Source organism: Rhinopithecus roxellana, chromosome 3 (genome assembly GCF_007565055.1).
Source record: "Rhinopithecus roxellana isolate Shanxi Qingling chromosome 3, ASM756505v1, whole genome shotgun sequence".
NCBI classification, from domain to species: domain Eukaryota; kingdom Metazoa; phylum Chordata; class Mammalia; order Primates; family Cercopithecidae; genus Rhinopithecus; species Rhinopithecus roxellana.
In genome coordinates this window covers 110966386-110991055 of record NC_044551.1, presented here as the reverse complement: position 1 = coordinate 110991055, position 24670 = coordinate 110966386, and the positions used below count along the sequence as shown (strand labels likewise).

The window sequence follows — 24670 nt, the reverse complement described above, 5'->3', positions numbered from 1 at the left end:
TAACTTCTCTGAAAAGCAGCAGAAATACTGATACTTAAAAGTACCGTATAAGGTTAGAAGATTATGGCACAGACACTTGGAATCAAACTCAGGATCCTATTCTTCCTATCAATGAGTTCTACAGGCAAGTAACAACCTCTCTGAGCCAGTTCCCTCCATTTTTGAACGAGTAACGATAACATATTGCAAGTAATATATTTCAGGCTTCTTGTAAAGGTTAAAGGACATGTTTAGATTGTGCTTACCAAAGTGAAACAAGGCTTAATAAACAGTAACCATTCAAAATCAGTTAATTATATTTTATCAAAAATGAAACAGGAAGAAATTAATAGCTTTTGTTGCAACTTATCAAGGAAAGTTTTTTTTAAAGTAAAGATGTTTTTCTTTTTTTCTTTTTTTCCAGAAAGACTGTATACTGTCATGTAAAAAGTGTTTGGATCTTAAGCACCACAGTCACAGTACAGGGAAAAGACAATGTAATATTTCTTGCCCTCTTCTTAATCACCTGTGGACTGCGAAGCTGGATAAAGAAGTTTATTCTTTACTTATTCTAAAGTGTATACTTTATTCTATAGTAAGAGGTTTTACTGTTTCTTATGGAAAGCTAAGATAAAGTAACTAAGAAATCAAGAAAATTACTCATTCACTAAATTATCAGTCACACACTTAAATCATAATGTTTTAAAAAATGATGCTCATTAGGAGTTAACATTTTCACCACTTAGGCCGGGTGCCGTAGCTCACGTCTGTCATCCCAGCACTTTGGGAGGCCAAGGTGGGTGGATCACCTGAGGTCAGGAGTTCCAGACCAGCCTGACCAACATGGAGAAACCCCGTCTCTACTAAAAGTACTAAAATTAGCCGGATGTGGTGGTATGCACCTGTAGTTCCAGCTACTTGGGAGGCTGAGGCAGAAGAATTGACTGAACCCAGGAGATGGAGGTTGCAGTGAGCCAAGATTGTACCACTGCACTCCATCCTGGGTGACAGAATGATACTCCATTTCAAAAAAAAAAATCAAAAAATCACCACTTAAAAAATGTATTAGGTACTCTTTTGTGGTTTCTGTCAATATTTGTCTGCTCTTGTGCTTTCCTTTAGAATTCTAGTAAGCATACCTTTTCATGATAATGAAGAACGTATACACACACAATTCATTGGAAATTTATCACTGAATGCATACTCTGGGTACAGGATAAATTTCTTTCCAGGTTGTCAAACAGCACCATCTAGTGTTCCTATTTAACAGTTGCAAAACAAACTGAAAATTCTTTGTGTGGTCTGGCTGCCCATCAGAATCAACTGCCTATTTTGAAAAAACAGAGATGCCTCTTGCATCTCCCCTCCCATGCCTGCATAAAAACATGAGGATAGGGCCTGGGAAACTGTATTTAAAAAAGAAACACAATCCCTGTTTGATACATAGTCACAGTCAAGAACTACTGATTTGGTAAATATATTCTCCACTTTTGTAGAACCATAGAGTCAAACTAGTTTATGCTGTTAAATAGAAGTACTTTAGATAGCACTATATCACAAAAATTAAGGTTACTTAAGAAAAATGAAAACTGGGTAGATGAGAGAGGTAGCAAAAATGGGAATACATAGTACATGGATGTACTATGTGTGTGTTTATGTGTAAGTATGCAGGAGGTATGTCATTAGATAACATAATGTATTTAAAGTTATCAACAATAAGGAAGAATAATTCATTTAATTGCACGTCTGCACAGGAAAGAAATTTATTAAGCTGACTCTTGCCTGATGACTGAGTTATATCTCATTTTAAAACTTAGTGTTTTACTATTAAGCTCATAGAACCAACTTTATGTCAAGCACTGACAGTACCTTTAGATATTCTTTAAAAAATGGTTATAAACTTATGGAATATAAATGTTTGAGAGTATAAGGAGGTTTATTTTAATCAGGGGAGTTGCTTTTCATAAAAGTAATAAGCTGTATTGTGAAATATAAAATTACATTCAAAATTATATTTAGGTATAATAAAGGACAGCTCTTGGGCCAAAATATCACCATACTGTTAATGATGATTATATTTCTTAAATATATTTTAAAACTGATTAGATCATGCTCTTAACTTTCTAATCCTCATTTTAAAAGTTTTTGCCCTAAGTAAACAGAATTCAAGTGAGGAATGTGGCTATTTCTGATTTTAAAATGAACATTTATATTTTATGGATAGAGAAATAATTTCGCATAAATCTCAAGAAACATAATTTCCTAATAAGAAGACATGCCTTACACAACTCCTTAAGGATGTCAAGAAAGTACCAGACAAGGTAAATGAAACATTCTATAGCTAAAAAAAATTTTTTAATATACCTATTTTCCAAATTTCACAGATTTGTTTTAGAATTGAACATACACCAATTAAAGAAAAGGCAGACAGGAGATATTCTTTCACAGATATTAGAGACTTAAAAATATTTCCCTCAACAAGATAGCAAATTGAGAATTCAGAATTGCAGCTGAACTGTGAAAAGGTCTGTGGAATCGTCTACCAGACATCTGACCTGGGAAAGCTAGATATATAAATGACCACTGTAAAACTATTTTTGCCAAAATGTCTTGATCTATAATATTTCCAAAACAGATGACTTATAATTTTTAAAATATGCAACATGCTTGACTTAGCCACATGAAACCATACTTACTTCCCCCATGTTATTTTTTTAAAAATGAGCAATCTGAAGAATCCACTAAAAAAATGAAAGCATTAAACATTTTACCCTTTAATATCAAACTTTCTTATCTATGTTTCCAAACACTTAATCCTAATACTTTATGGGATCTATTATGGAACAGATACTAGATTTTCCTCTAAAGCTATAAGACATTCTCCGAGTTCCCATGAGAAAAATCTGTACCTCACAGAAAAACATGCATGGTAAACAGACCACCTATTGCCCTGAATCAGCACATATAAATAAAATATCCAAAGGACTAGAAACTGTATTCTAATCTTGTCTCTAGCATTAACTAGCTGTATTACTGTGGACAAATTATTAATCTCTTTGAACCTTAATATCCTCATTTGTAAAATGATGGACTGTAACAGTCCTCACTCTAAGTCTAAAATTCTCTGGTTGTGCCCTCAAAGAAGGGCACACACAATTCCCAACCTGACCCCTTGTGTTTCCTTAATGCTTCCTTCCTGAAGTTAATGAGAAGGACCCGATCTTCCAGTGGTCTCACCATACACTTATTACTAGGAAACCACTAGGGTCTTTATAATCCTGGAGTTAAGTGGAAGTCAGGGTTAATTTTAATTAAATATTCACAATGTCCTTATATGCCAAACATGATTGTCTCCACTAGGGACCCATATACTTAAACAGTAAAACAACATTGAAACTTGGAGTCAGAAGTGCTGGATGTCAATCCGATTCTATCTCTTATCATCTGTGTGAGGTTTCAGGCAGGTCTTTGAATCACTTTGCCTCTCAGTTTCCTCTTCTGGGACAGGCCAGTTAGGTGAAGAACAAATCTATCTGGTTATGTATTTGGCAGTGCTTTGAAAATTATAAAATAGTAAATAATGTACTGCATTATGTCTTCCATTAGCAAAAATATCAGTATTTATGTATAACTACGAACTTTGTTTTTATTTTTGTATGTTTTGAAGAGAGGTTAAGTATTTTTCTAGTTTAAAGCTTTAAATACAGAAACATATTTACTTATGGCAAACATTCAAACAATTCAGATACATAGAAAAACAGTAAAGTATCTTATCTTGCCATCCCCCACCTCTGTTCCCACCTACCTCCCCCTCCACAAAGATTTTCTATGTATCCTTTCTGAGTTTTTCCTGTACATTTACATACATAGATTGTTAAAGCACCTCTGTATATGTTTTAAATTTATCATTTAATCATATATATTATAAGTAAACTTTCGGTGCCACAAAAGAAATAGCACTCAAATATAGAATTTTCTTTTTTCTTCTCAGCAAGGCAATTTACTTCTATAGAAGGGTGCACCCTTACAGATGGAGCAATGGTGAACGCACACGTGGACAAGGGAGGGGAAGGGGTTCTTATCCCTGACGCACGTGGCCCCTGCTGCTGTGTGATTCCCCTATTGGCTAGGGTTAGACCAAACAGGCTAAACTAATTCTGATTGGCTAATTTAAAGAGAGAGACAGGGTGAGTGGTTTGGCGGGAGTCAGGGTAGATCAGAATGAGTCCAGGTGGAGCAGGTAATTGGAATGAGTCAGGGTGGGGCAGGTGATGGAAAAAGTTGCTTTATGAGGAAGTTAAGTTTAAAAGTAGAAGGCAAAGAACTGAACATACTGACATTGATTCTTTGAAGAAAAATATAAAACTCGTATTTAATATATATGATAGACAGTTTCATGTCAGTATATATAGAGAGAGATCTACTTTATTTACTGCATAATATTCTTTACTGGGCCATAGTTTATGTAACTTTCACTTCTGATGAACGTTTATTTTGCTTCTAATTTGTTACTGTAACCAACAATGCCCAAACCAAACCTACATATATTTTGTGCACACGTATTGGTTTCCAGAGGTCAGTAACAAATTACGACAAACTTGATGCTTCAAAACAACAGAAATTTATTCTCTCACAGTTCTGCAGTCCAAAGTCCAAAGTCAAGGTGTTGGGAGTGTTGCTTTTCTGGATACCCTGAGGGAAGATCTGATTCGATTTATGCTTCCCTCCTAGCTTCTGATGGCTGTGGGACTCTTGGCATTCCTTAGCTTGATGAAATCTAATTCCTGACTCTTTCTTCATCCAGCCTTCCCCCTGTGTCTCAAATCTCCCTCTCCTTTCACTTATGAGGTCACCAGTCATTGAACTTAGGACTTACCCTAAATCCAGTATCATCTCATCTCAAGATCCTTAATTACTTCTGCAAAGTAATTATTCCAAATAAGGTCAAATTCTGAGGTTCTGAGTGGATATATCTTTATTGGGCCACTATTCGACCCATTACAGCATACATGAGAATACGTTAGATAGGGCAAAAATATATATATATACTGCTAAACTGCCCTTCAAAAGGCTGTAATAATTTTCACCTCCACCAACAGAATATTAAAGTACTCTCTCCCCCATATTCTCTGCAACTTTTAGTAAAACTGACATGTTAGGTTAAAAAAAAAAATAATGTGGCCGGGCGCGGTGGCTCAAGCCTGTAATCCCAGTACTTTGGGAGGCCGAGACGGGCGGATCACGAGGTCAGGAGATCGAGACCATCCTGGCTGACACGGTGAAACCCCGTCTCTACTAAAAAATACAAAAAAACTAGCCGGGCGAGGTGGCGGCGCCTGTAGTCCCAGCTACTCGGGAGGCTGAGGCAGGAGAATGGCGTGAACCCGGGAGGCGGAGCTTGCGGTGAGCCGAGATCGCGCCACTGCACTCCAGCCTGGGCGGCAGAGCGACACTCCGTCTCAAAAAAAATAAAAAAATAAAAATAAAAAAATAAAATAAAATAAATGTAACATTGTTTTGATTGAATTTTCCTGATTTCTAGTAAGGTTAATCATCTTTTTATGTATTGATTGACTATCTGTACTTCTTTTGTTAACTACTCAATAAATTTTGTCATTTTCTAAGGACAATGTATCTTTTTCTTCTGAATCTGTAACAATTCTTAATAGTCAATGTTAATATTATACATGTCATAATTTTCTGCAAATTCATCACTTATTTGTTATCTTTTACTACATAAAGTATTTAAATATTTATTTAGTCAAATCTATCAAATTTTTCCTTTATAATCCCCAGGTTTTGTTTAACATTTTTAGATATTATAATTGCCTAGATTTTACGTGGTATCTCAAAGTAGGACAAATACAGACCTATGAGTTGTAGAAAGCATATTCTATCAGTTTGCAAATGCTTTATGAATTAGAAAATATTTCAGGAGCCAGACGAGGTCCTAGACTAAATGAGAAGATATATAAAAGAGGAAGAGAAAAAAGTTGGAGAGGGGGAAGGTGATTCAATAGTCTAACAACTACTGATACACAACAATGATTTAAGCACCGAGAGGGAAAAGAAATAGAAGGCACATTCACTCATCTGCCTTCCAGAAGTTTGCAATTCAGGTGGAAGCAAAAATATTTTAAGTAACTTTTAAGCAGCAATGACTGAAGAAAAAAATTGGCAATGGGCTTCAAGCCAATGAAGTCCATGGAGTTGACAGTTTAATAGGAAAGATAATTCTGATGGGTCTCAAAAGGGGTGGTGAACTGCAACTCTACCTCCAAAACATGTTTAAACTTTCCCTGAAGTGTAATAAACATAAAAAAAGTACTCCTATAATAATTAAAAAGCTCCATGAACTTTTGCAAAATAAACTCACCTGTATAACCAGTGCTCAGCTCAAGAAAAAATACATGACTAGCACTCCAGAAGCCTCTCTCACTTCCTTCTAGTATTCCTCAAAAGCCCTGACTGGTTTTATCTATTTTTGTATTTTGTAAAAATGGAACAATACAGAATGTACTTCTTTCTCTCAAAAACATGCTTGTGACACTCCAAGAATTGAACGTAGTTGTAGACTGTTCATTCCCATTACTGTATCATTTTCCACGGTGTGAATATGCCAGTATATCCTTTATCCATTATACTGAAGATGGGTAGTCTGTATAATTACTAGTTCTAGGCTCTTATAAAAAATACTGCTATAAACATCCTAGAACATATCTTTTGGGGAACATATTTTAATTTCTGCTGGGTATACACTAGAACTGTTGGGTCGTAGAACATACACATATTCAGCTTCAGTAAATTTAACCAAATAGATTTCCGAAGCAGGTGTAAAACTCCTTTAGCAGTGAATGAGAGTCCCAGTTTGCCACATTTTTGTGAACACTTGTTATTTTCCACCTTTTTCATTTTTAGCCATTCTGGTGATTACGTAACAAACAAAATTATTATGGATAATATGAAACTCCAGATAACAGCAAATCTCTCACAACACAAGATTAAATAATGAGAAGTATGTAGCTTTTTAGAACAACAGAGAGATAATTGTGTTATAAAAAACTCATTTCACTAATAAAATGATGGGGGGAAGTAAACACTTATTAAAGAACAGACCAAAAAATTGCTCAATCATGGAGCCATCAAATAGTCCTTAAAAGTGGGGGGAAACAGAAGAAAAGACAGAAAGTAGGAAGCATGGTGAGTAAGTGACCAATGGTCTGGAAACTATAACCTACATCTTGAGTTCTCTCATTAAATGTTATGGTCCATCCTTTTCTATAAAGACAATAGCTATTTTATTTCAGGAGTATGAGTTTCAGTAAATTTTTAATTAAAAAATAACATAAAAATATATTTCGGCAAGAACAGAGCTTTCCTATGTGCCACAGTGTGTATATGATTTCCTATCTGTACCATGGAAGATACATTTCTTTAAAAACCAGGCATGTACTTATAATTTAAAAAAAAATACCAAGCACAATCTGTAATAATTCTACCATACATCAGTCTAATAATTAACTGTTTAAAAATCCCAGACTTTCTCTTAAACTCTTAAAAAACATCCTGGCAAAAAGGGAAAACAACAAATGACTTCTATTTTGCAAGTGACTAGGACTAAGACGTGGCCTCAGCCACATGCTCCCGGAAAATGAGGACCATATCTTGCAACTTATCACAGCCCTTCTCTACAGATTTAGAAGAGTAGTACTCTTAGCAGAAAGTTCAATAAATCCTACTCGTCAACATGGTAGATCTGTAACTACTGACCAAACTCTTATATATGCTTTTCATGGAGCTGGTAAAAAAAGTGATTAGGTATTCATATATTTAATTCTGATAGACCTAGTTCAAAATGCTTAATCAATTTTTAATAAGACTTTGTAATCAGGCATAGATTAAAAAATTATATAAAAACAAACACTAAGAACTTCAAGAATAAAATAGCCACAAACTATGTTCAAGATCATCTGTAAAATAGAGAAAATCTTTCTTTCTAAGTAAAGTTTTAGCTTATTATTTCTCCAAAGTTCACTGGATGAGATTTACATATGATTACTCCAACCAGTGAACCACAAAATGCTGACTCTTTAAAGACAGGTAAGTGATGACCACTTCAAGAAAAAAAAAAAGCATGATTTTCTAGAAGTTTATTTGTTTGATGTTTTTAAGGTTAGAATATATAACATGTATAAGTTATATCTATCTTACATATTTTATACTTAACAGAGTAATACAGTTTATAAAACGTACATATTTGTGGTTGATTATGTAATTTATGAACTCTGAGAATTCAATTAATAAAAAATTTTAAAGTGTTATGAAGTATAAAAATGACTGAAGCATACATAAGAACTTTAAGAAATCATTAAAAATGCTAATGAAACACTAGAGGGAAAACAACCAGGAAACTGAAAGAAAACTTCTTGATGGCAAAGAGTTTTTCACTGAAAAGACAAGAATTTGTGGGAATGAAAAACAGAGTTAATGCCACAGAACTAATCAAACATAAATACTGACTATAAATAATCAACAATCAATCATCAATGTGGAAAAACATAGTACAGTGCCACAATTGTGAATCTCTATTAAATTCCAGATAATTCTAAACTGTTTTCTTAAGAGATTATGATCAGATTTGTTAAGTACTATATTTCAACAGAATGGCAATGCTGCATTACAAGGAAATCACAGATAAATAAAATATGTTAACAGTATACAAGTAAGTACTAAGATTTTCTAGTCCAACGCATGTTATGTCAGGTACAACTAGTCACACTAAAAATAAAATGCTAAAAACTCACTCACTGTCTTCTGTGGGAAGGACCTGCAGGGAGTAAATCCACTCTATTATATCATCTTTGTTCACCACATCTAAGGAATCCAACATATCCAGCCCGGAGAGTGCAAAAAATGCAATCGTCAACCTAAAAGAAAAAAATGTAAAATTCCATCTTAACTATCAAACCACTTAAGTCTGAAGTCTTTCTGGTCTAGAAAAATAATAAAACCATTCTAATTTTCCAATAATTTAAACAATACTTCCACCTTGCAAAAGCATATCTATATACATATTCTTGTAACTTAAAATATTATCAGTCAAGCCTTTGTTTCAATTTTTCAAAAGGGGACATTTGGGGGTTAAGAAATCAGTCCTACCCCACTGATACAAACATGACCCACTAAAGCCAGAATATCAGCAAACTGAAGGCTAAAGTAGATTTAAAAAAGGATTCTCTACAACTAATCAGTACAGATAGTACAGGGCTTAGAAATATATGAAAATGTCAATTTTCACTAATTTGTCAGGATCAATTATACTTATAGCTTATATTAAATTCTGGAGGAATATGAGAATAGTATCGTAATTCAAAGCTGTTAACAAATAACATGACTCCTTGGGAAAAGATTTATAATAAGTTTTGAGAAATACAAAACATTTAAAAAAAATACAAATGTACTTACAGTCTGTTTTCCCAGGGAGGAGCACTCTTTGGTGGAATGAAAAACTATAGAGCAAAAACCTTCCCCCTCTAACACTGTACACTATAAATCGGAAATCTAAACCTGTGCTTTCATATAAAAATCAGTATCTTACTGATTGCTTTGAACACAAAGAATCTGTTATATATAATTCTTTTCATGTTCAGAAGCAGTCTCTAGTATAGCTTGAGTACTGTTACATCACTTCCATAATCTAACAATTCATATGACTAATAATATAAATTAATACTTCAAATTATCTGGTCTAAAATTTTACAGCAGAGCTACCTGATGTATTCTGTAACCTTTTCAATGAAGATTTTAAGAAAGAATGAAGCCTTAATGCCCTGAGGTATCCACTGTATGTAACAAATTTACTTCTCTCCTGTGCAACTAGAATAGTATTATCTATAGATACATAGAATAGTACTACAGGTTGAGTATCCCTTATCTGAATTGCTTGGGACCAGAACTGTTTCAGATTTCAGATTTTTTTTAAATGTTAGAATATTTGCATATACATAACGAGATGATATCCCACTGGGACAGGACCCAAGTTTAAGTATGAAATTCATTTAAATTTCATATACATCTTATACACATGAAGCTTATTTTATATAATAGTTTAATAATTTTGTGCATGAAACAAAGTTTGTGTTCAGTACTTATGTGTGGAATTTTTCACTTGTAGCATCATGTCAGTGCTCAAATCATTTCTGATTTTGGAGCCTCTCAGAGTTTTCGATTAGGGATGTTCAATCTGTACCAACTTTAGGAGAAATGAGAAAATAGTGATTTCTTTCTTTCTTTTTTTTGGGGGGGGGGCATAATTATCTCTCTGATCCCTGGTGGAAAAAGACTAGCAACTATCAGATAACAGGAGGAGATATCAGAAAGTAATTTAATTCCAACCAAAGCTTAAGGACAAAAACTAAAACTAAAGAGATTTGGGCACACTTAAGAACAATAAATATTTGGGAAACATATTATTGAGAGACTATTGCTACGTATTAGCCAATGAGCTGGGACATTTCTCATATATTATCTCAGTTTAATCCTAACAACACACTGAGATCTATCTGAATTAGAGAGGTAATTTATCTAGGTAAGATCAGGATTATATTAAGGGCAGTGGAACTCCTTTATGTGGAAAGCAGTGTTGCACAGTAGTTCAAAGCTCAGACTCTGCAGTCAAATGACCTGGGTTCAAATTCCAAGTTGGCCAATTTCATTAGACTGACCACATGACTCTGGGCAGGATACCTAAATTTTTCTAATCAGCTTCTGATAATTATTTTAATCATTACTATACCTTATACAGTTATTGTGCTTACCTGCTCACAATAAGCACTCAATAAATGGAAGCCATTATCATTGGTCTGCCATAATTTGGAGGGACAGGAGTAACAACGACTTTAGGATCTAATCACACTCTATAAACTAAAGGCCCTTTCTATAGACTCTCGGTTATAACCATTTCCCCCAGAGGAATGTGCTTCTCCAAACACAATGATACTTTAGACATGGGAAAAACTTCTACATAATAGCAACAAAGTTTGAAAATCACTGCCCTTGGTGGTAATTATGTCTCATGAGATAAGGTCCACTTTGTTTGTATGCACTCAAATATTTACTGAACTAATATAGGCTCTGCAATACTATATCTAACCCTCCTGGAGAGCTCTAACAGGGTTTTTGGTTTTGATGTAACATATAAAGTGAATGATTATCTTTATAGTCAGGTACAATTAGCATCTACTAATGTAGTTTATTAAAGCGTTATTAAGGAAAAGGACAAAAAGAAGACAGAGACAACAGTGGAGGAAAACATGAAGGACTTGAGGTCGGATAATGGATAAAACAAAGATCTTCCTGTCAGTAAAAGCGATGTAGTTAGAGAATTTATGCAAAAGGTTATAAAAACAAGGTGGGATTTTTTTCTAAATTAACAAATTCAGAAATGATCTAGTCCATCTCTTTAATTGTCTAACTGAAGAAAATAAAATCCAAAAACCTCAAGGAATTTACCTGAAATTTCAACACTAGACAATCAAAACTACTCAAGAAGTCTAGGTCCCAAAGTGGTGTTCTCCACAGGGGTGCTTCTCAAACCCGGCTGCTCGCTAGAATCTGCTTAAAAACGACCAAAACACTCCCAACAAAACATAACAACATAAGATCAAGGTCCTACTTCACAATCAAATCTATGGTGTAAGGTGGGGTCTGGGCCCTTTGGGTTTGTTTTTGTATTTAATTTCCCAGGTAATTTTAATGTGCAGGCAGGTTTCAGAAGCACTGTTCTAGAACAGTGGTTCTCTGCTGGGAACACTGTCCCTAACGTTAACACATCAGAATCAAACATTCTTGGTTGTCACAGCGGAGAAGGGAGTTACTGGCATTAAGTGGGTAAAAGCCAGGACTGCTGCTAAATGTCTACAATACACAGGACAGGCCCATCATACAACCAAGAATTATCTCATCTAAAATGTCAATAGTGCTGAGGTTGAGAACACCTGCTTTAAAGTCATACTCTTATCTGTATATGTTATCTGAATGATCTGTTTGTCATGTTACTTGCTCCTGGATATAAATGCATGATTTATATGTAAGTACCAAATACAAGAAATCAGCCATGTGATGGTATTTTAAAATCTTGCATACTTAATTATTAAGGGCTCCTGAAAGTCCAGCATTTTCAACTCATAGGTGAAGACTTAGGTTGAGACTATAAGGTTTATGAGATTAACAGAGTTATGGTGAATGGCTTATGTTTATAAAGAGAGGTCCCATCAGAAACGCTTGGCAGACAGAACCAATAAGTCACTTTGGGGCAAATATCTGGCCTCCCTTTAAAATAGTCTGGGAAACCATTCCCCTTCCGATCACACCAGAATTCTCAAGTAGTCCTAAAACTGAAAGAAAGAGAATTAAAACAAGCCACAAAAAACACAAAGGAATTTTGGGCTGTGGGCCTCTGAGAGAAATAATATAATGTAGGGTTTTATGGTTCCTAGATGACTTCTACTTAGGAATAAACTGCTGGGCAACCTGACTCAGCACAGCTGTATAGAGGGGTAATTGTGCGAACACATGCACCTAAAATCAAGCCAATGATGTTATTTTTACTTTATTACTTATTTCAGAGAATATCTGTTTATTCTCTTTCTTTCTTCTTTTCCCTAGAACTCAATCTGAGTCTGCAGCCTAGGAAGTAGAAATAAGCAAGCAATATCTTTCTGCTCACCCCTCTTCTACCACTCTGAACAATATGTATAAGAAGTTTATCTTACAAGGATGAAAAACTAACATCCCCCAACCCCCAATCAAGTCACTTTACCAAAGAATCAATTCACAGACAAGAGGGTTAACCTAAGTGTCTCCAAAAGATGTCAAATATTCCAGGCTTAAGAACATACATACCCCAGAGATAAAATAAGAACAACAAGAAAGTCGGGCGCAGTGGCTCACTCCTGTAATCCCAGCACTTTGGGAGGTCAAGGTGGGCGGATCAACTGAGGTCAGGAATTCTAGACCAGCTTGGCCAACATGGTGAAACTCCATCTCTACTAAAAAAACAAAAAGTCAGCAAGGCGTGGTGGCGGGTGCCTGTAATCTCAGCTACTAGGGAGGCTGAGGCAGGAGACTCACTTGAACTCGGCAAGTGGAGGTTACAGTGAGTTGAGGTTGCAGTGAGCTGAGATCATGCCATCGCACACCAGCCTGGGCAACAATAGCGAAACTCCGTCACAAAAAAAAAAAAGGATTAAAAACAGTCTACAGTCTGGACAGTGGAAAAAAGAACTTAGTCATACTGATATAAGGAATATATTGAAAACACTAATTTATGACAGTTGACTAGATTCCCAAACTTTGGATCGCTTGTCCTGACCCTTTCTGGTGCAACCCCTTCCTTTCCCAGTCTCTCCAAGTGTCTTAAACAATGGACTACATTCATGCCTAGATATCAGATGGGTCTATGGCTACATCATATTGCAGAGTTCTAAAATTATAAAAAAGCATCTACATTAAGAAATAAGAACACAAATAACATTGATAACCACGTCAGTGAAGAGAGAGCCTTAGAGGATACATTAGACTTAATCATGAAGTTAAAATACTAGCACATAGATGCTGCCATAATACTTCGAAACAAATGACTGAAAGACTGCACGAATTCTGGAATTTGAAGCATTATTCTTCATTTACAATTGTTTTTCAATGGCTGATTCATCTGGTAAATACTTTTAAGTACAGTCATATATCTGTGCAATTATTTAACTTGTAAAATAGTTTTTCTACTATCATAATTTTTCAGTAAGAAACATCTACTGAACACCTACTAGAGATTAGATGTCACGACAAAAAGGAATAAAGCTGCCTAACCTTAAGGAGGTTACATGTTAAGTGCTATTATAGAAATCATCGGCCGGGCGCGATGGCTCAAGCCTGTAATCCCAGCACTTTGGGAGGCCGAGACGGGCGGATCACGAGGTCAGGAGATCGAGACCATCCTGACTAACACGGTGAAACCCCGTCTCTACTAAAAAATACAAAAAAACTAGCCGGGCGAGGTGGCGGGCGCCTGTAGTCCCAGCTACTCCGGAGGCTGAGGCAGGAGAATGGCGTAAACCCGGGAAGTGGAGCTTGCAGTGAGCTGAGATCCGGCCACTGCACTCCAGCCTGGGCGACAGAGCCAGACTCCGACTCAAAAAAAAAAAAAAAAAGATATCATCTTCTTCCTTTCTCAACTGGCTCCTTTTGCCTTTTATTCTCCAGACCAGATGGTAGTTCCAATTCAAGAATCCTGGGACTGCTCCTTCTTCTTCATCCCCTCTTCTCTAGCCCTACTTCACTGCCTCAGCATCTCTCTCCTGGACTACCACATCAGTGGCCTCATCGGTCTCCCTGGTTCTGGTCCTGTACCATGTGATATACGGCTATACAAATGACTATTCCTGTCACTTACATGATATCCAGCTCATGTTTCTAGATAAGCACACAAAGTTTTCCATGATCTGATGCATGCCTACCTCTTCAGATTACATTCCTACCACATCCCTTTACATTTTGAACCACTACTAGAGAACTAAGTGAAGTTTTCTGCTCAACACTCACTTCTCCAGCTTTATTCTTCTTATTGTCCATTTGCAACAACAATAACAAAACACTGGAACACATTCTTTAAGATTTAGCTTTGCGGTTACTTCTTCCAAGAAGCCTTCTCTAGTCCCTGTCTCTCTTCAGGTTGAGCTACTTAGGTACTTTCAGAATGCCCTCAGAATATCACAATCATTTTTTGTAGTCAGGGGATTAGCCATATCAGAATCATCTGGGCACTTGTCAGAACTGCAGCATCTTCAGCTCACATTCAGCATCACACTCCTCAGCTACTGCAATACACTTTAACAGACTGCTTCATGCAACACCGCACCTCTTTTGCCTACCATTAGATTTATAGTTCCCATAAAGTAAATTTCTAAGACCTTAGAGGTTCTCTGCTGCTCCTACACATAAAACACCATACAGACACTCCATTAAGAGTTAATAACTTTACAGAGGACAGGGATGCACAGGAGTATTCATCTAAAAATACAATGACCCAGGCTTATGCAATCAGAATCTGCATTTTAACAAGATCCCCAAGTGATTCACATGCCCATTAGAGTTGGGAATCACTGCTGTAATAACTGCGTATTTGTTTCTCCTATAAGGCAAACAGTCTCTAACTTTAGCCTGCATTAGAACCACCTGAGATGCTTGTTATAATGCAGACTCCCAAGGCCCACACAGAATCCAATGAAGGTCTGGGAAAGGGCCCAGGTATGTGCATTTTTACAAGCACATACAAGTCATTACTTAGAGCCTCCGACCACTACACTTTCAAAGATGTACTGCTAGACTGTGATATATTTAAGATAACGGGCGCGGTGGCTCATGCCTGTAATCCCAGCACTTTGGGAGACTGCGGCGGGTGGATCACAAGGTCAAGAGACCCAGACCATCCTGGCCAACATGGTGAAACCCCGTCTCCACTTAAAATACAAAAAATTAGCTGAGCGTGGTGGCACACACCTGTAGTCCCAGCTACTCGGGAGGCTGAGGCAGGAGAATCACTTGAACCCAGGAGGCAGAGGTTGCAGTAAGGAGAGATGGCACCACCGCACTCCAGCCTGGCGACAGAGTGAGACTCTGTCTCAAAAAAAAAACAAAAAAAAAAAGCGAGGAAATGAAAGAACAAAGTAGTTGCAGAATGGGAGGCAGCAGAGAGGTTATAACACAGGATACATAGGGGAAAATAGAGGGACATGAGAATACAAAGACTAGCTAGACTGTAAATGCCTTGTGAAATAAAAGCTAACTGCTTAAACCCTTCTTCTAGAACAGCTGACTGTAAAAATAACAGAAAATTGTCACTAATTTGTTCCTTAATAAAAAGGACTAATTCCTATTACCCAAATACATATGGCAAGAATAACTCATAAACCACACTAAACTTCCTAAACTACTTACAAAAGAAACCTGGTAATTGATAAAGCTCCCAATGCAAGATATAATATTCACTTGAGTTGTAAACTAGTAACTATCATTTTAAGAAGTCAATATAAAAGAAAAATCTCTGATGAAACAGCAGACAATACACTTTTTATTTTCATAGTTATCGTCACTAGAAAAGTAAAAATTATTCCTATTGGTCAAGCTAAAAGAAACAGGAAAATAAGAGTAATTTTGCCAAAATGGTGAATCAGAAAATAAGTGTCTAAATATCCAGTCTAATATTAGCCTTCTCAAAGGTCAGCTTTTTCATACTTATTGGTAAAAACAAATGAACAGAGGAACACTTGAATCATTGGTTTAACACTGTATCCCTGTACCTAGACACACGGGGAGGCACGCTATGAATGACTGTGGAAATTAACTAGGTAAGACTTGTGGCTTGCCCAATGTATGGTTTTGCCTTAAAAATCAACAGAAACTTTGTGACCAGTCACCTTTGCTGAAAAGGTTGGAGTTTCTTCACAAGCATTTTAAAGTCAGTTATGAGTCACATGCACCACAAAAGAACTTAGTGCTAAAGAAAACAAAGTCTGTGAGTTAGGAAAGAGAAAAACTTAAAAAACACTACAGAAACCGATATATGCAGTTATCTTAAATGCAGTTATGTGGGCTATAATGACGTAAAAATTCTATTCATGTGACAAACATTAGACAAAAAAGGATATAATATTGCTTAACCAACTCACTAAGGTGTTATATATCTGTTATCTAATATGTAACACCTGGTGTTGACCCTATGCTTATACTGAAGTTAAATAAGTCAGAAATTTGTGCTGTTTTACTTATGCTGTGAACAGAATTACACAGTTTAATGCCAAAGTACATTTATTCTATATGGATTTGTCCAAGCTGGAATTGTATAGAACAGGCCAAACACATTCGCACTTTGAAAATGCAACCACAGACTTACAGTGATAGCTGCAAGCAAAGTTCAACTGTTTAACAATCACAATTTAAATCAGCTCACAAGACTTATACACTGCATGTATCTAAACAGTATGTATATGATAAATATGCATATTATGTATCAATGACAAAAACAGGATGGAAGACTTTTTATACAAACGCTTTGAATTCACATAAAATTAATCCCCATTAAGATATAAATGATTTATCAACATTTTAAAACATCTCATATCACTACAATCATCTTTCGGTATGGAAATCTGAATCTCTCAGTGAAGGTATGGGCTCTGCTAATCAATCAACACCTATGGGAGAAGGAAGGAATACACACGTTTCACTCTTTCTTTTGTAAGAATCTGTTCATCCTTCAGGGCTCAGCTCACATTATTCAACAAATATTTCTTAGTGCTTCTCATATACCAGGTACTATTTAAGGACCTAGTGCAAACTAAGATGTTGCAAATGTTGAAATAGAAACAACTGCCACTGGCCAATATGGCAACTGAGCACTTGAAAGGTGGTGGCTACTGCAAACAGAATAACTTAATGTTTAATTTTATTTAATTAATTCAAATCGAAATCGCCAAATGTGGCTAGTGGCCACTAGATTGGACAGGGCAGCCCAGTCCTAAGTATAGAGGTAAACAAGATAGACAAAAATGTTACCTTTGTGAAGTTTATAATCCAGTGTGATAGAAAGATATTAAACAAATAAACCAATAAATACATAATGTAAGGTGGTCTTGGAAGTGGTCCCTTTGGGAAGGGTGTTTAAGGAAGGCCTCTCTAAAGAAATCTGGATTATGTACATGCCTGTCTATATACTCTTATGAACCCTACACTAACATATAGCACAGAAATCTATACAAATGCTTGTCTTGTTCAGCTGTGTTCTAGCACCTACCATAATATAGTTCTTGACCGAGTGTGCAGAAGTAATCTGCAAAGCTCCCCAAACTGATCCAGTCATACAGTGTTCAAAATATACCAGCAACTCAGAATTTAGAAGACGTGGGGAGAGAACACAGCAAAAACAATCTGCTCTTTCCTCCCATCCAGTCTCAAGCAGCTTTTGAGCCTCACTTCAAAACACAGCAATGCGGGGCAAAGATCGCCTTCTCCTTTCTTCTCATCCCCGGCTTCTACTATAAATGAAGTCGCTTAGCCTCTGCCGCATCACACTCTTCAGCTATTGCAATACTTTGAACAGGCTGCTTCACGCAACACCGCACCTCTTTCGCCTACCATTAGATTTATAGTTCCCATAAAGTTTCTAAGACCTTAGAGGTTCTCTGCCGCTCCTACACATAAAACACCATACGGACACTCTATTAAGAGTTAATGACTTTACAGAGGACAGAGATGCATAGGAGTATTCATCTAAAAATACGACGACAAACTTGGTCCTTTTCCTTTCACACTCGGAAGTAATGAGGCAAAGTGACAGGCTATGGGAGGGCGTAAAAAAGAAGCTCAGAGTTGCCAGAAAAAAATGGGAAGTGAAAACGGCGGAAACTGGAGATTCTACAGCCCTGGACGTACAGCCTTCCAGATCTTCCCACGGTACGGCGGGGGAGTGAGGGTAACCTCAAGCCCAATTGGAACCAGTCAGTGCCAGGTGGGAGGCGGCGCAGTCCCCTTCGGGCGCCCAGTTTGCGGTCCAACTCCGCCGCGCCTTTCCGCTGGGGCCCGGGCCTTGTGCCACCCTGGCTGACTGTGCCACGAGTTACCTGCTTGTCTCGAGCGAAGAATAGCGCTCCGGCAAAACCTGGAGGCAGCGCTGGAAAAATCGCACATGCCGATCCCGCAAGAAATCCAGCCGCTCCCCCTCACCGCTCCCTGCTGGCCGCTCGTCCTCAGCGGCCGCCATGCTGCTCCGGAAGCGACGTCCGCCGCGACCCGGAATCAGTTGGCGCGCGGACTGAAAGAACCCTCCTGGGCTGACCCGGAGGTGCCGGGTGAGGGGACCTGCGCTCGCCGCAGGCTGAGCCAGTATTTGAAACCGCAGTCATCTGGGTCTTGTGCAGCACTTCCTCTCTCCAATATCTCCCTAGCTAGAGCATGACCCAGCCATTTCTACCCAAAGCCCTCGAGGCTTGGAAACACCTCGCAGGCGTGTGAAAATCCATCCACAAATCCCTCCGTCAGAATTTTTATCTTGGGAAGCCTAAGGTCAAAAGCATCAAGTTCGCTTTGAGACAATTCTGGGTCTGTAGGACCTGAGGATGGTATATTTGAAAACGGGGATGGATCACGATAAACTTGCTAACAGATTCATTTTTGGAGGGCCAGTTCTAAGCTGAACGGTTAGGGAAACGAAACAAAGAGCAAAAACAAAACAGTGGAGATAAATGTTTATTGACACTACGAAAGTTCAGAGACTTTCCTAATCCTAATCCTTTCTGGATACCAGGAATCACTTAAAAATCTGTATAGAATGCCCCCAAACATATACAACATGCATATTCATACCTATGTGTGACTGCTTGCGTCATGCTTTTACAAATCCTAGATTTTACTTTCCTTGAGTCGACGTATTATCAAGAATCAATGGTGCATCAATCTGCAACAGCAAAATAAGCCCAACATCTTCTCCAATTACCTGCATTCTAAAAAAATTAAACATGCTTCTAGTTTTTTTTTTTCCCCAAAAATAGGGATTTAAGTTGTTTTAGCCATGATACTATGCCCTTTAAACGTTCATGAGACATTCCTGGGTAGCGGGGTGGGGGGATCCACCCAATAATAGAACTAAACTAGGTTCCCTGTAATCAACTCAACCAATAAAATTTTGGGTATAGTTTTGTTAGTTTTCTTAGAAAACGTAATTCTTATACTCTATGGGCTGGGGTAATCTTACACTTATTCAACAATCCAAAGTGCTCTAATTTTTGGTGCTATTAACTACTTATTCACAGGTATTCCTGCATGTCTTTACAAAATACTGCATTAACAAACAGCCAGAGATGGATACCAGGTTGTCCTCGGTACTTCCCTACAAATACGGAGCTCACAGTCCTTGCCCATCAGGTGTGCCCAGTCTGGAGTTTTCACTGTTATTACAATTAACATCTGTCACTTAGCACACATACCCCCAAATACCTGAAGATTTGCAAAGTGGAGTCTTATACACGTTTAACTTACTGGAATCAGCTATGGGCAATCTATACATTCTCAGAAAATTAATTCTAATAAACATGGCCCTTAAGTTAGGGAAGCCAAATATTTCATCTGATTCTCAGTTCAAGGACTAGCAATCTGATCCAAGTCTGGAGGAAAAATTTGCGATGTGGGACTCATTGAGAGATAATATAGAATGCCTCCTGGGTTGGTAAAAGGTTCCATGAATGATTTTAGCCATGTAAGATTTCTGGCATATGCATAACAGAATGGGAATGATAGAACATCTATATAATTGAATATTATTTAGCCACTACATGATGATGTCTGAATTATGTAGAAATGTACGAAAATGTGTAGTGCAATTATGGCATAGTAATTAATATGTACCAAATGACTGTAACAATTTAAAAATATATAGATATGTTTTTTGTAAAAGTTACCTGGAATTATGAGTACTTTATAACATTTCTTCTTAGTGTTTTTTCTATATTTCTTATTAATGTACTTTTTTTTCCCCCAGGCTTACTTCACTTTATTTTTCTTGTACAACCCTATGTTGTAGCCACCGCTGGAGACTGGGTCCTCTGCACAGAGACTCTGGTGTGGGTCTTGAGGAGGTGGTCAGTGAATTCTTGATAGGGAGACTTGGTGAATACAGTCTCCTTCCAGAGGTCAGGGGTCAGCCTGCTGTAGGCCTTAGAGATGGCATCAAAAATGACCATGGTGAAGTTGTGCAGCCCTTGGCTGAGGTGTAGCAGTCATCGATACCAGCCATCAGCAGCAGCTTCTTGGCCATGGGGGCCAACGATGCCAGTGCCCCTGGATGCAGTGATGACCTGGGCCAGCACAGAGCCGTTGCAACCTGTCACCTTGCAAGGGATGGTGTGGGGCTTGCCAATCTTGTTCCCCCAGTAGCCTCTGTGCATGGGCACAACGGAGAGCTTGGCCAGGATGATGGCCCCGCGGATGGCAGTGGCCACCTCCTTGGAGCCTAATACCCAGATCATTGTGGCCATTGTGCCCAATGGCAACAAACGCCTTAAACCTGGTGCGTTGGCCGGTGAGGGTCTGCTTTTGCACTGGCATGTCTTCAAAACTTCACCCTTGAGAGAGGCCCCAGGAAAAAGTCAATCATCACAGACTCCTTGATGGGCAGGGAGAAGAGACAGATCTCCTCCAGGGACTTAATCTTCATGTCCTTGACCAGGCGACCCAGCTTGGTGACAAGCATCTACTCCTTGGCCTTGGCCTTGCCTCCGGGAGCTCTGCGGCTGGCCCCGACCCACTCCATGGCCGCGATCCCAGTTCCCCATCCCAGGGCCAGCTGCGACCCCAGTTCCCCATCCCAGGCCCCCTGCTGCACTGGCGTCATCCACGAATGATGTTTTCTTGGAGAAGAAGCTAATGTACCTTTTAAACCAGTAAAAGAAATGTTTGACATCTAGTTTATGAACCTGTAACTTCTATGAACTCTGTAACTGAAGATATTTGTGTTTATCTTACATCTTTTATGTAAAGGATCTATATAATAAATTCATCATTTATTTCAGATTCAGCTAGAAAAACTGATTTCTTCGGAGGAACTTCCATACTTTTCTTTATTTAAAAAAAAAAATCAAAAAACAAAGCCATAAGAATCACATCATGCAGAATGCTTACCTTAGATACAGGAATTTGAAAGCTGCATTTCCGTGCAACAAAAAGCAACACGTAAAAAAGCAATACGTAAGAAACGTTTTTTATATCTTGTAGCTTCTCAGTTCTGCTTTTAAATTCCCTTGTCTTGCTCTATATTTTATTTATGTATTTATTTTTGGAGATGAAGTCTCACTCTGTTGCCCAGGCTGGACTACAGTGGTGCAATCTCAGCCGACTGCAACCTCCGCCTTCCAGGTCCAGGCGATTCTCCTGTCTTAGCCTCTCAGGTAGCTGGGAGTACAGGTGTGAACTACCACACCAGGTTAATTTTTGTATTTTCAGTAAAGATGGTGTTTTACCATGTTGGCCAGGCTGGTCTTGAATTCCTGAACTCACATGATATGCCCACTTTGGCCTCCCAAAGTGCTGGGATTACAAGCCTGAGCCACTGCGCCCAGCCTCTATATTTTATCTCTAAACAACTTCAAATCATTACAAAAAAGTTTTGGAAAACAAGTAACAAAACCAGCACTCCTGTTTAAAGATCTTTTAGGTCAATTTTCTCATTCTGCCCCAATAACTGTACAAATCAGAATTCAGTTTCTAAACTTTGGAAGCCATCTACTTTAAATATTAACTATAAAATAAGAAAAGATTTTGATCACTATTCATAGTACATTTCTGAGTCATTTAACCTCAATGCATCACATTAACAATGAAAGATAAAGATTATCTAAGACAAAAATTATAAGAAATTACCTATGCTTTTATGTATATAGTATCTTTCCTATGAGAACAAATTAAAGTTAGAAAGGAATATTTTATAATATGAAAAGTTGAACTGTATTCAATTACATTGTGTTTTCATGTATAAAAGTTTAGAAATTTAAGAACTAACTCTTTTGACTAAATATGTTAATCTAACAGCTTTAAAAGATCTTATTCATACATTCCTTCCTTCATTCATTTTAGAGACAGGGTGTCACTCTCTCACCCAGGCTGGAGTGCAGTGGTGCCTTAGTAGCTCACTGCAACCTGGAATTCCTGGGTTCAAGTGATCCTCCTACCTTATCTTCCCAAGTAGCTGGGACTACAGGTGTGTGCCACCATACCCAGTTAATTAAATTTTTTTTTCATAGAGACAGGGTCTCCCTGTGTTGCCCAGGCTAGTGTCAAACTCCAGGCCTCAATTCTCCTACCTTGACCTCTGAAAGTGCTGGGATTACAGGCATGAGCCACCACGCCCCACCTAAAACATTTTAAGTGCCATCAAGAGAAATCACAGTATTCTAAAGCTGGCTTATTTCAGATGATGTTTCAGAACAAAGAATTTTCCTATTGTGAGGCAAACAGAAGCAGAAAAGGAAACTGCATTAGCCAGGAAGATGTGAAAGACACGAAGATTTTATAAATGTGTGCAATCCAGAAGGGCTGAAGGAAAATTTGGGATTGCTGAAGGAAACCAAAAAGATTATATCAATAATACAATTAATAGGGTATATGAGAGACATTTTTAAAATAAATATTCTCTATACAAAACAAAGCATGCTTCAAATACAAAATATTTATTACACAAAAATGTCATAACTGACAAACTGCCAATTTGTTAAACAGAGAAAAAGTACTAACATTTCAGAACTCTAAACAAAAACCACTTTACCTTTTTGTTACTCAAGCTAACTTAACTCCAAGTTACAAAAGTTACAAAATTTTGGTTTAAAAAATGTCATTGTATGATTGTTCCAATTTATTTTGCTATGCTATGACAAAAACAAAATCTCTTTGAAATGTTTTGAGTATTTAAATTAAATAATGTTTGTAACATTAACTTAATTAAATAACTTTTACATCAATATTAGGCCAACACATATATTAAATACCTTCGTGGCAGAAGCAGGAATACTAATGACAAAGCCTCATGAAGCTTAATACCTCTCAATTCACAATATAGCACAATAATCAATCTGACTAGGCTATATATATTTAAAGAACACGGTTAGTCACACTTTCTCCCTGGTATAACTTAGTATGTTAACATTCTTATCAACAGAATAGCAATTTCATTATCTCATACTCTTCTCTGTATTCCTTGTCTCCAGGTTGGAATAGCCCTAAGGAGAAAAAGAAAAAAGCAATTGTAAATATATAGGAAATTAAAAAGAAAAAAACCCTATCTGATTAAATGCTAACTTTAAAATACATATATAACCTACCCTGCATGTTGTTTGTCTGGTTCATATAAGCATGTAGGTTTGCAACCCTCATTAAGGTTTTATTTCTTGCTCTAGCTCTCAAACTGATTGACTGACAAACCAATCAGTTAATCTACTTATTAATCTATCAATCTTTCATTCATTCTTTTTCAATACTACTCTTATAAAAATAAATATTAACGTGAAAAAGGCAGAAAATGGCATCTACTAACATGAACGTAGTATCTAATAGGGCATTGGGTACTACCTGTACTTTATTGATTGATTTATTTTTTTGAGATGGAGTCTCACTCTGTTACCCACGTGGCACAATGTCGGCTCACCATAACCTTTGCCTCCCAAGTTCAAGTGATTCTCCTGCCTCGGCCTCCTGAGTAGCTGCGACTACAGGTGAACACCACCATGACTGGCTAATTTTTTTTGTATTTTTAGTAGAGATGGGGTTTCACTATGTTGGCCAGGCTGGTCTCGAACTCCTGACCTTGTGATCTGCCCTCCTTGGCCTCTCAAAGTGCTGGGATTACAGGCGTGAGCCACTGCACCCGACCTACTTTTACTTTTATCTACTGTTTATTTTTAAATAAAAGTGACCTGAAAGGCAAATGTGTGTATATATATTTTTTCATATATATGAAAAAATATTTATATTTATATATATTATATATACTTATATATTATATAAATATGTTATATATTTATATAAAAATATTTAGGTAAAAAACATTTATATATTATACGTTATATATATATGAAAAATATAATTTACACATAGT

General features: G+C 37.3%; 2 protein-coding genes and 1 pseudogene across 4 annotated transcripts in view; all 3 read right to left on the bottom strand.

Annotated features, from left to right (window-relative positions):
* Nucleotides 1-18823, bottom strand: part of PGGT1B (protein geranylgeranyltransferase type I subunit beta) — a 56299-nt gene extending 37476 nt beyond the window's left edge. Inside the window, exons 1-2 of one of the 2 annotated variants that reach the window (XM_030927640.1) lie at nt 18654-18823; nt 8788-8906 (exon numbers count right to left, since the gene is read on the bottom strand). In XM_030927640.1, coding sequence (XP_030783500.1) covers nt 8788-8906; nt 18654-18793 — 259 coding nt within the window. In that variant the 5' untranslated portion in view covers nt 18794-18823. The remainder of the gene's footprint in view (nt 1-8787; nt 8907-18653) is intronic. The other variant, XM_010356928.2, reaches the window with a different exon arrangement.
* A 1774-nt stretch (nt 18824-20597) lies between these two features.
* Nucleotides 20598-21397, bottom strand: LOC104657191 (annotated as a pseudogene).
* A 1671-nt stretch (nt 21398-23068) lies between these two features.
* CCDC112 (coiled-coil domain containing 112) overlaps nt 23069-24670 on the bottom strand; it is a 29933-nt gene continuing 28331 nt past the window's right edge. Inside the window, exon 10 of one of the 2 annotated variants that reach the window (XM_010356924.2) lies at nt 23069-23795. In XM_010356924.2, the coding sequence (XP_010355226.2) occupies nt 23753-23795 (43 nt within the window). In that variant the 3' untranslated portion in view covers nt 23069-23752. The remainder of the gene's footprint in view (nt 23796-24670) is intronic. The other variant, XM_010356926.2, reaches the window with a different exon arrangement.